Source organism: Eubalaena glacialis, chromosome 13, assembly GCF_028564815.1.
Source record: "Eubalaena glacialis isolate mEubGla1 chromosome 13, mEubGla1.1.hap2.+ XY, whole genome shotgun sequence".
Taxonomy (NCBI): domain Eukaryota; kingdom Metazoa; phylum Chordata; class Mammalia; order Artiodactyla; family Balaenidae; genus Eubalaena; species Eubalaena glacialis.
The window spans coordinates 67889931-67902705 of record NC_083728.1 but is presented as its reverse complement, the minus strand read 5'-3'; the positions used below and the strand labels follow the sequence as shown (position 1 = coordinate 67902705).

The 12775-nt window shown below is 37.8% G+C and overlaps 1 protein-coding gene across 8 annotated transcripts in view; it reads right to left on the bottom strand.

Moving 5' to 3' along the window:
- MRTFB (myocardin related transcription factor B) overlaps nt 1–12775 on the bottom strand; it is a 197266-nt gene that overhangs the window by 51956 nt on the left and 132535 nt on the right. For all 8 annotated transcript variants that reach the window (XM_061209928.1, XM_061209926.1, XM_061209924.1 and 5 more), the window contains 2 exons: nt 2755–2820; nt 603–658 (listed from right to left, as the gene is read on the bottom strand). In XM_061209928.1, coding sequence (XP_061065911.1) covers nt 603–658; nt 2755–2820 — 122 coding nt within the window. The remainder of the gene's footprint in view (nt 1–602; nt 659–2754; nt 2821–12775) is intronic.

Below are 12775 nucleotides of genomic sequence, written 5' to 3'. Positions count from 1 at the left end.
GGAAAATTCTTAAGGAATATTTGGAACATGCTTATTTTCATATTGCATGATAGAAGTTTCCTCTAAAACAAAAATAATGGCACTTTTAAAGAAAAATAATAAACACCAATTTAGTGTGCAACTATGATGGAGTCATTTCAAAGAATAAAACAGAGCTGAATATGGCAATATTCCTCATTCAGCCAAATTCTCCCACCCTTGGTCAAATGTACTGCTAACATAGACCCAGGAGGGAAACGAAGGAAGGATCCGGTGTCAGTACATCACTTGAGCTATCCGTCTGCAGAGGTAACAAATGGCAGAATTACTCCATCATTATTCTAAAAACTGTTGTTATGCTCCAAAAGTAAGAAAAAAGTGTGATTTGTCCTTTATGTACAACACTAGTTTACTAGTTTTAAAAGAACAAAACTTGAATGTCCTGTATTTTCTATAAACCTCCAAGATAAAACTACCCCAGGATACATTACTCTACATGCCATGTATCCTGAAAATACACTATATTTTCTCTATTGATATACGTAGGAGTAAGATTGTTACTTGTCCACAGGTACTTTAATACAAAAGAGAGAAGCAGAATATTTTAAACTGAAATTTCTTACTCTGGCTCGTTCCAAGCTTTTTATCTGCTCGTGGAATGCCGCTGGGCTCTTCAGGGCTGTGAGAGGAAAAGAAATCATTTCCGTGGTATAAATAGAGGAGTTAATACTTCAGTCAAATGTTACAGCGTATCATGGTGATGTTTCCTCTTAATCTGATTAGTGTGCCTCTACAGTTCCATTTATTTCCTAGTTCCTTTAGGAGATCTGCAAAATTGAAACCTTAAATGTTTCAGAATTAAAATTATGTGTTTCACAAATAAAACAAGTGAACATTCACAACAGAGTTGTATACATAATGACAATGCATATATCAGGTCAGACTAGTTCCAGCCCATAGTTGGGGCAAATTACCATTACCAAGGGAACTGTTTGATGGTTCCTTAACAGGTCTTTGCTCTTATGGCCCTACAAGTTACTGGGAAAAGCCCACATGTCCTCAGGGCATTTAACGTTGGAGTGATCTAGCCTTGAACTTGAGGACACTCTGCAGTTCATGTCTAAGAGATCAGAGTTACCACCTACTGAGAACCCACAACACACTGAGCCCCGTGCTCTGTGGCCCATCGCAGTTATATTGCTGCTCATCAGCACAACAGCCTTGTGACATAGGTATCAGCCCCAGTACAGATGAAAGGCTCAAAGAGGTTAAATGAATTCTTGAAGTTATACAGCTAGGTGGTGGTCAAAGCGGGATTTACATCTAGAATTCTGAATTTGGCAGGTTCATGCTCTTTCTACCGTACCACAATGCAACTCACTCTAAAGACACAGTGATTCCTTAATATGTTAACTGCTAGTACCTTATTCCAAAGTCCCAGAGAGAGAGAGGCAGTGTTTATTAAAACATCACATACTACAGTATTTCTATCAATTATCTTTGCAAAATCTTCTGTGTGTATGTCCACTGCTGTCTGATTACACCCTGCACTTATCACTATGGGCAGTCAGAGAATGTGGATGGAATGCAGGACTAGGCTTAACCTGGGCTATCACCTCCCAATATTGGCCAATCAGCTCTTGGTAACATTCTTTTCAATTCTGGTACTTAAAGCATTGCAAAGACCCACAGAAGCCCAGCCCAAACAGGTTTGGCCAGGGACCAGCTCCTAAAAGCAGACTACAGCTGGCTTCACAGCGGTATTTAAAGCACCACACTTTGATCCTGTTTGATTGGTTCATATCAGGAATATAGTGGTGGAGAAATCTGGCAGATTATCAAACCAGCTTCTGATAACTGGTTTTATCACAATGCTAGATTTAAAATATGTAGATACTCAATTAATAGTAGTTCAGAAAAAAAAGTTTTCACAGGGAAAAACATCTCCTTATCACAGAGAAAAATCGTTCCTTATCACAAACCAAAAAAAGGCAATAGCAGTGACTGTGAAGACTGGGAAGCATAAGTGCATTTTGTAATTTCTTTCTAGTTTTTTAAGCCAAATAAGTTACTTCTTAGAGAAATCAATTTTTAGACAAAAATCCCAAAATAATGCTAACAGCCTATACAAAACCACCACTCTTCTCCTCTAAAATATAAAATCACCTCCAAATTTGGTGATTAAAGGTAAAGAAGACAACTTGGACAAATATTCTAAAATTAATAGACTCTCAAAAATGAAGGAATGAAGCCTAGAGCTACTTGGGAAAATATCTGTACTTGGGCAAGAAAGATTTTATTAATTATAAATAGAATGTTTATTAGTCCTGTAATTGAGATACATAATTATACAGACTATACTATAGCATCAAAGATAATTAATTTGAATTAAAGTAGAACCAGGTTTTGAATTAACTTATCATGTTACTTTTGCCAGTATCATTGGATTCATTATCTAGAGTGATTATTTCACTTATTTTAAAACTAAAACTAATGCTGAAGTTTGAAGTAAGAACTGATGTTAGCCTAATTACAGAGCTTTAAAGGTATTCTTTGATAATATAAAATTCATGTCTATCTTTTAAGTTGCATCTGGTTTCCAAAATGTATTTTAAATGATTCTGTTAGGTTAGCAATGCTGATGCCTGGTTTTTCCTTATAAATTGTATATGGATTAAATGGATACCACTGAAAGTAGAGTGTGAAACAGCTTCTTCTTAGACATGCCCATTTTGTTACATCACATTAGAAATGACAGTGACACTTCAATCTTACGTGGCATGATGCCCTGGTCCACTAGTTGTTCTCTCGTCCTCCTTTGTTGCAGCCTCAGCTGGAGCACTGTGAAAAGGAAATAATCACCATTGGAGTTTACAGGCAACTGTAGGGTCCAACTTACAAAGTTCCAGAGGAGATACAATTAAGCTTACTTAAAAAGCTTATATTTCATAATTGAATAAGGATACTACCTGGCACCATTCAACCTGTCCAAAAAAAAAAAAAAATCAGTTTGTGATTTCTGCCTTTTGGGTGAACTCTGAAGTTCTCTCAGCTTATCTTTTGTTTAGTCAGTTGATAATCTTAAGTTGATGATTAAAGCTAAGTATTTGTTGTTTAAATACAATCACATCGTACTCAGCAAATAAAAATAGTTGGCTTATATATTCTTATTAATAAAAATAGAAATGTGAGATACCTTGACATTCCTTAGTTTTTTAAAAAACAAGTTAATAGCAAAAATGTATTTTAAGGAAAGATTAATGTATTTGGAGGAACTCACTCCATCTGGAACAAATTTTAAATAGCTTTAATGAAAGCCAACTTCATAATAAAAATTAGACCTATGAGATATTACTAATGACCCAAAGGAAAATTTCTGAATTAAGACTTTGAAGTTTAATAATCTTTGCAAAACATAACACTGCATCTCATTCCAGAAGTTCTAAGAAAGCCACAAATCAATTGGTACCTAATTATTTTAATTAAAAGAGTAAATAAATCATTAAACTTGTAGAAAACAAGGTATACATCACAAAATGTGGAAATCCCGCTTGCCAAATTTAATAAAATATATTTTTTCCCCTAGATTTCTCAAGCAGATTCCTTTCATAGCATCTCTATGTTTTTGTCTGGAAAGTGAGCTGATTTCAAAAAAGAGTAATATATGAAGTAACTTTGAAAAATATTTTCCTTGGTTTGCATTACATTCAATTTTAAGTTTCCATTTTTAATTTTTCTTTCAAACCATGGATGAAAACCAAGGTTAGGATTATGAAGGGTCCGCCTAAGGGTTGTCAATATGAAGGAAAAAAAAAAAATTAGCTATGTGTATTTCTTAAGTGGTAGGGAAGGAAGACAATTCTTTAGCAAGGGCGTGATGAGGCTGGCTTGGACCAGGCTCAAATGCAAGGCACATAACGGCTCCTACTTGCAATTAACCCCAAGACCTGAAGATGCAGGGCCTGTGGCCCTCATATCCTTTGCTTTCTGCTTGCCCTTGTGCTGACTGCAGAGCAGAGCCCAATCTTAGATATATTTTAAATATATTTTCATATTCATTGCTAGATATGAATGTTATCCTTTATTTAATACTGAAAATTTTTTTTATCTGCTTCTTTTGGGGGCCACAAAGCTTCACTGACATCCCATTTAGAACTGAAGCAATTGACATAAGATTCTATTACACACAGCAAAAGAAAAACTTAAGAGTCAAAAAAATATATGCACGTTTCTCACATTAAAATGTTTTGTGGTTCTCTGAATCAATTATGCTCTAACACAAAGATCTTTTCCCTGATAACTTACAGTTTATTGAGAATAGTGTGTTCCCACTGTACTTTACTAGGAACAAAAATAACCAAGGAGATGACCTGTGGATCTGATAGCACCCAAATGCCTGCATACTCCGACATTCTTCTATGAATGCCGAAGTTAATTCTTGTCTGAAATCAAGGTGGTCATATTCAAGAGGCAGAATACCAAGAAAAGGAATACTGAGAGGAGAAAAGGGTCAGAACAATCTCTAGTTCAAAGGCTGACACTTCTGGAACACGGTGGTCCATGTCTGTTGCAGAATCTCTAGCAGTAGTATTTTTCCTTTCTCCCACGGGAGTCTTCAAAGAAAGGAGTAAAATAGAAAGGGTAATGAAAATATCAACAGCCTCTTTTTTGGTTTAAAACAAACAAAGCACCATACTAGTGAGACAGATGTGTCAAACACAATACATATTTCTAGGCGAATGGCATCTTGGAATGAGAGATACATTCGCAACAACATGATGACAACAGCTTGATAGTCTTGAAGCATCTCCTGACTGTACGCTGGTCAGCTGCCCTCATGCGCCTTCATAGCAGTCCTGTCAGCTGTATTATCTTTCACCAGAAATTGCATTTTCATGCTGTTGTGTGAAGGTATCTGTTGCCATGAGGGTAATACGCAAAATGAATGCATGTCACCAACCACCAATTGTTAAAATAAAACAAAACCATTGTGTTTTCCATCCAGTTTTCTTCACGACAAAACAATCAATCCTATTTATTTCATACTGCTTGAAGGTAGGAGAATAATCTTCCCAATCAATGCTCTCATTGCCTATTAATTTTCCCAAGTAGCAATATCCTCACACTACAAATATTACTCAAAGCAGGTGTGGCAGGCAGCCTTCCCCAGGCATGTTCATTCATTAAGAGCCTATTTATTAGGTGTCTGTTAGTGACTGCAGGGTGCATGCATGGGATACATGGGAAAGAACAGCAGCAGCTGTGAATAGAAGGTCTGTTTTTAAGCAAAGACATTAGGAAGAACATGAATGGAAGAGGAGGCAAATAACTAGCCACGTTGTTAAGACTGCAGATTACCCAGCTTGATTTAGTTTTCATCTATACCAAAAGGTGGGCAGCACGGGACACATTACGTTGAATATAAGGCACTATGCCCTATCGAGAGACTTGGGTACACTGCCACTTTTGGTCAATGTTAAAACACAATTATAGTATTTGTTCATATCAAATACAACCAATCACTCGCAACCTGATGGAGGCTCTTCTGAGAACTAATGGTTATAAAAAGTACCTATCCGATAGGTACAGGCTCATAATTTTGGACAATAGCAAACTTCCTTTTACTTTTTTCCACTCATGAAATGAGTGGAAAAAAAAAAGTTAACACAATAAATGACAAGCGATACCTGTCCGTTAAAGGCAGACCACCCAGGCCGGGAAGAACAAGGCTTGAATGATGTAGACAGCTCAGCTGTCCTGCAACACTAGAAAGCTAGAGCTGCCCAGAGCTGGGCAGAGCTTATCCAGACCGTGAAGGGGAAAGAGACCCTGAATACAGAGGGCCTGACTCTTTTCTTTTTTTTTTTTAAATAAATTTATTTATTTTATTTATTTATTTTTGTCTGTGTTGGGTCTTTGTTGCTGCGCACGGGCTTTCTCTAATTGCGGCGAGCGGGGGCTACTCTTCGTTGTGGTGTGTGGCCTTCTCATTGCGGTGGCTTCTCTTGTTGCGGAGCACGGGCTCTAGGCATGCGGGCTCAGTAGTTGTGGCTCGCGGGCCCTCGAGCGCAGGCTCAGTAGTTGTGACGGCACGGGCTTAGTTGCTCTGCAGCATGTGGGATCTTCCTGGACCAGGGCTCGAACCCATGTCCCCCACATTGGCTGGCGGATTCTTAACCACTGCGCCACCAGGGAAGCCCGAGGGCCTGACTCTTAACGATCATAGAGGCGTTCACCGTTGTGGGCATGTGAGCATCTCAAGATGCTTTATCAAGTTAACCTTGGAGACCATCTTCCTCCCTTTGCAGCCTCCAAACTCACGTCTGTGTGGAGGGCAGGAAGGCCCAGATCACTGAATGCCACTGGGCCTGTTGCACAGTTGCAGTTCTTAAGACCAATGGATAACCCAGTAGGCTGGCTGATCTCTGGAAACCTGACATACTCTGCGCACGTTCACGAGACTGCACTCCTGTAGCCACAGACAGAAGACCAGACGCTGGTCCAGCACTGCTTTCCTGTGGCAGCAGTGGGTGGTGGTGGTGTATGGCTGCCTAAGCAGCCAACCTCTGGGCAATGGCCTTGTGTCTGAAAACAGACCTGAGAGCATTCGCCCCCGGTGCCTTGCTGAATTGATACTGTGCTACTGGGCTGACATCATAGCTTCCAACACATTAGGAAACTGACTAAACTTCAGCAACTCCATGGCCATCTTACAAATAATTACATGCCAGAAAAGAAAACATGTAAATCTACAGAATTCTGGAAGGATAAAAAAAAAAGTTCAAAACACTCAGTGAGTGAGCAGCTACATCCTTTCAGAAAACAAAGGACACAGTAATAATGGCACTGAAATAGAATTCATGTTACGACTGCTCGCATTTGAACATTTTCAAAGAATGTCTTTATCTTTGAAACATGTAGAAATGAAAATAATCCGATATATGGACCTAAGAAGTTCTTACGTTTAAAATGGGTGGGGTTAAATCTGTTTCATTTTCTCAAAAAGGTGGGTGGGGGTGGTGCCACACAGGTGTTAACAGCATATCTCATTATACAGCTAGCACTGTATTCTCTGTGCAAAAACCGTTACCACAGGCTGAGAAGTCTATGACAGCTCTGTGTTTCCTGATGACAAAACTCACAAGAGGTACACAAAGGACCCCCATTAACAGAAGGAGATGAGGTTACAGAGTCATTTGCTTACCCTTTGTGTCACATCTTTCTTAACTAGCCTGAGTCCAAGGTTTTTATTTTTCATTAAAAAAAAAAAAATCTCTTTACCTATTAAAAGAGTGATATATTTTCATTACAGAAAAGGAAATTTTAAAAAGGAGGAGGAAGAAACCAAAAAAGAAAATCACCAATAATATCATCAACCAGAGAGACATACAACTACTGTTACCATACTGGTGTATTCCTCTGTCTCTTAGCTAAGCATAATTTTTGATTCTCTGCTTCTACATACTATGATCGCACTGTACAATGATAAACATTCCTGTTATTTCAATGGCTATGTAAAATACTCTGTTGGGTGGACATTCATAGTTTACTAAATATACCTCTATTATTTATCACTTAGGTTGTTTCCAATTTTTGCAACTACTATAACTAATGCTATGGTGAGGTTTTTTGTGTATAAAGTTTATTCCTTATTTTTAGTTATTTCCTTAATTCCCAAAAGGAGGAATATCCCTATGTGGTCCATTTAAGGCATGGCCATAAAGTAAGGGGACTAATTTGTATGCAAACCATCATCTTTGAAATTATAGTAGACGTGTGAAAACATGGATACAGACTACTTTATATCTGTTGCATTTAGAGAAAAAATTTTAATTAATTTTTGAATTTTTCCAAGATGATGTGTGTTATTTCTTAGGGCTAACATTCATGGTTTCCGATTACATTTCAACAAAGAGAAAAATGCATATAATTTTGAAAATTCTACTTAACTGTTATGCCTTGTTACAAAAGACAGAAACAATATTATGTCAACATAAATGTTTTCAACTTGCTCTTTTTTTAATACAAGAAAAGTAAAAACTTAATTTTAACCACCATTCCGAAAAATGAAAGGTAGCTCATCTAATGGCAAAGAGGAAATGCCATTCTTATTCATCATCAGAAATAGTTTAGAATTAAAAAGTATCATCTCTTAGTTCCTTTCCCCTGAATCTTAAATGGAATAAAGTGCTTTTAGAGCAAAATTTTAGGATTAGTTTCCAATATTAAAAAAAAAAAAAAATCTCAAAATAGAATAATGTCTTTCACATAATATTTACACCCCCTTCAAAATTTTTAGCTGCTTTTTGAACCAAGATATGTCTTTTCTCTTTTGTTTCTATAAGTAGAATGTTTGAAATGTTTCCATAATATGACATAAAGTGCCTTTTTACTCTAAAGAAAAAAACCCACATTATGCAGCATTTTAATAACATATAGCAATTTAGCATGAGTTGAACAAGCCAAAACAAAGCACAGTTTTGGGCCAGGGGATTTGCAAGGGGACATCTGAGGAACGTATATAACAAAAACAAGGCAGAAATGACACTTTCTGGGAAGCAGTATGGCAGGCAGCCATGGTCTTAGAAATTCTTTATAAATAGCTAGTTTCAGTTACGGGGTATGAAGGAGGGTGGGATGAGTGGGGACGGGGCGTGGGGGTGGGGATGAGCAGCTGCCTGCAAGTCAAAGAGAAGATCCAATGTATATTATTTAATTACAGGACACTGGACAGAATAAACTGCAGAATCATGAGGGTAGGAAAAAACACCCCAAAACCCTGAGCCAGTCAAGTAAAGGCTGGGTAAACGAGTGGCAAAAGCAAAGATGGGAAACTGAAAAATACTCTAGAATTGACTATGTATTGACTCTGAAGATAATATTAGGCAAAAAACAGACCCTGGTTTCAGTTTTTAAAAATTTGTTTAAAGATGTTTTGAGTAGTTAAGAGAATGAAGTAGTTGTACTTTGGCAAAAGTTTATTATGCATTGTTTAAAGAGTGCTAATTTAGGGGCCTGGTCCTATAAAAACAAGACAATTTAGAAAAGCCAGCATCTTCATATTATCTTTTGAACTTAGATACAGGAGGGATTAACTGACCCCTAAGTAATACCTTAGAACAGTTACATTTGGGGGCCCCATTCAACCCTGATTTCAGTGTTCTATCAAGCAGCAGTTCAGCAGTAAAGTTTACAACTGCATCTGTTCAATCAGGTAGGGGCAAATGACATCTTGAAAAAATCTGTATCAAAAGAGCAAAAGACTGATGGACTACTTTTCCTGTTCCTCAAAAGTAAATGTTTAAAAAGCTAGTGGTGGTTATTATTATTGTTACTACTACTACTTTAGATAATTGGTGAAGATAACCACTTTTTTTTCCAAACATAATACCATAAGGATAAAAAAAAAAACTTTTTTAGAGCAGTTTTAGGTTTACAACCAAATCAAGAGGGAGGTACAGAGATTTCCCATACACCCCCTACCATCAAACATACTGAGCCTCCCCATCATCAACAGGATTAAAAAAATTTAACTCCATCAAGATTCCCATATTTTTAGTTCTTTGCTGTGAATGGGTATTTTGTAGTCACAGGGTAAGCAGTCACATCCTGAAGGCTTTCCTTCTAAGCCTGGGATTCAGAAATATACAGTATGTGTACCACTAACGCCTATATTTAAAAATCCATGTTTTGGGCTTCCTTGGTGGCATAGCGGTTAAGAATCCACCTGCCAAGGCAGGGGACACGGGTTCGAGGCGGGAAGATCCCACATGCCATGGAGCAACTAAGCCTGTGGGCCACAACTACTGAGCCCGCGTGCCACAACTACTGAAGCCCGCACGTCTAGAGCCCGTGCTCCGTAACAAGAGAAGCCACCACAGTGAGAAGCCTGCGCACCGCAAAGAAGAGTAGCCCCGGCTCGGTGCAACTGAAGAAAGCCCGCGTGCAGCAACAAAGACCCAACACAGACAAAAAAAAAAAAAAAAGTTAAAAAAAATCCATATTTTATAAAATTTTTTCAATTTATTTGTTAAAATAAAAGTGACACATGCACATAAAAAAGGACATTAAAAAAAAAGTGAAAGATATTTTCTTAGATCAGTCTCCCTAGGCAAAAGAAACAAAAGCAAAAATAAACACATGGGACCTAATCAAACTTAAAAGCTTTTGCACAGCAAAGCAAACGATCAACACAATGAAAACACAACCTACGGACTGGGAGAAAATATTTGCAAATGATGCGACCAACAATATCCATAATATACAAACAGCTCATAAAACTCAATATCAAAAAAAATCAAACAACCCAATCAGAAAATGGGCAGAAGACCTAAATAGACATTTCTCCAAAGAAGACATACAGATAGACAACAGGCACATGAAAAGACGTTCAACATCGCTAATTATTAGAGAAATGCAAATTAAAACCACAATGACCTCACACTGGTCAGAATGGCTATCATCAGAAAGTCTACAGGGAATTCCCTGGCGGTCCAGTAGTTGGGACTCTGTGCTTTCACTGCCGAGGGTTCAATCCCTGGTCAGGGAACTAAGATCCCACAAGCTGCACGTTGTGGCCAATAACAACAACAACAACAAGTCTACAAATAATAAATTGTAGAGGGTGTGGAGAGAAGAGAACCCTTGTACAATGTTGGTAGGAATGTAAATTGCTACAGTTGCTATGGAAAACATTATGGAGGTTCCTTAAAAAAACTAAAAACAGAGTAACCATGTGATTCAGCAATTCCACTCCTGCATATGTATCCAGAAAAAATGAAAACACTATTCCAAAAAGATACATGCACCCCAAAGCCAAGATACGGAAACAACCCAAGTGACAATCAAGACGACTGATTTAAGAAGATGTGGTATATACAGGATTAACAGATACAAACTACTATAAAAAAAGATAAGCAACAGGATTTACTGTATAGCACAGGGAACTATATTCAGTATCTTATAATAACCTATAATGGAAAATAATCTGAAAAAATATATGACTGAATCACTTTGCTATACATCTGAAACTAACACAACATTGCAAATCAACTATACTTCAATAAAAAAAAAAATGAAAGTCAGTCCATCCCACCAGAGACCTCCAGCCCTCCTCCATAAAGGTAACCACTATTAAATTTCTATGGCTCTGGAGAATGTTTCGTGAATATTCTGGCAATGTTAAGTATAAAACATGCAAAGGAAATACATGGGGAGGGATCATACCATTCACATAGTTCGATAATTTGCTTAAAAAAAAAAACCACCCATGAAATCCAGCTCATTCTTCTTTCTGGCTATCTTAGTGGCTGTATCTAACATATGGATGTATCAATCATATACATTTAAGTTTCTAGATTTCCTGCTATTATTGTTATTATTAACAATGCTGCAGTAATTATCTTCATTTTGTGTCATCATGTGTATGTTTGTGTGTGTGTGTATATATAAACACTTAAAGATATATATATATATATACACACTCACACACACACTTAAACACACACACACGCACACACACTGAAAATTCTGATAGGGACACTTTGCAATCCAAGTGGTTGTACCAATCTATATCCCCACTTACAAGGCAAGAGAGGACCTTTTTGCTCATTCCTTCCCCATAATATACATCATCATGCTTTAAGGTAATTTAAAATTCAGAAACAAAGATCACTTACTCTTACCTAAGGCTATCAGCAATATTATGCCAAAGTAATAGTAAAATTTGAAATAACTATTAAGCAGGAAGGGACCAACAGATATCAAAAGAATCAGTGAGAGTGATGGGGCTGGGTTTTTGACTGAATGCAGAGATATTTACAGTGGTTGTCAGAAGCTCAGGTTAAGCTTTCTCTTGTAAACCACATATTTATTTATAAATTTGGTAGAATTTTTCTCATGTTCCAGGACAGAAACCTAATAAGCATAAGACTTCTCGTTCTTTTTTCTTCAATTCCAACACAGCTGAGAGATGTAATAGACAGATTTGAGAAATACTCAGAACAAAATCAACACTATGTGCTGAGGGACTGGATGTCGTGTTTGAAGGAGAAAAGATAAAGATGGTGCCTGGGTTTCTGGCTTAAGCACGTGGGTGGACCACTGACTGAATAAAGAATACATCATGGCCATTTAGGGAGTTCAGTCTTGGACATGTCTGAATTAGAAGCTGAGATGTCAAAGTGACAACTGGCTCTATGGGTCCAGATTTCAGAAGGTAGCTCTTGGCAGGAGACTAAAATTTGGAAGTTGTCACTTATGTAGTATTTGAAGCTATGGGAGTTTGCCAAGGTAGAGAATATAGAAAGAGGAGGCAAGAAGCAGCACAGGACCAAGTTCCCAGGAAATCCAACAATTAAAAGCCCATTTTTATAGGTCAGATAGGGGATGAAGGTCCAAAAAAGGAAGTGAGAGGAAGCTGCCTAAGGAGGAGGAGGAGGAGCCTGGAGAGTGTGTATAAAAGTGTTTCTAGAAAGGGGTCATGACCAACTGGATCCAGTGCTGCTGTTGTAATACATGAAGGAGCTGCTTTTTGGAGTGATGGATGGAAATCAGGCTGGAAGAGGTTAGGGAGGGGTAAGAGTAAGAATGATAGTAATGGAAGCAATGCTTTCAAGATGTTGCCCAGGAAGGGTAGGAGAGAGGCGAAAGCTAGAGGGGTGTGTAACTTCAGGCTGGAACATACTTGAACAGGTTTACAAGCGATGAAGACAAGAGAGAAAAGGGGAGGGGAGAGGAGGGAGAGAACGGGAATGAATGAATATGAATGACAATAAAGGAGAGAATAAGAGGTAGC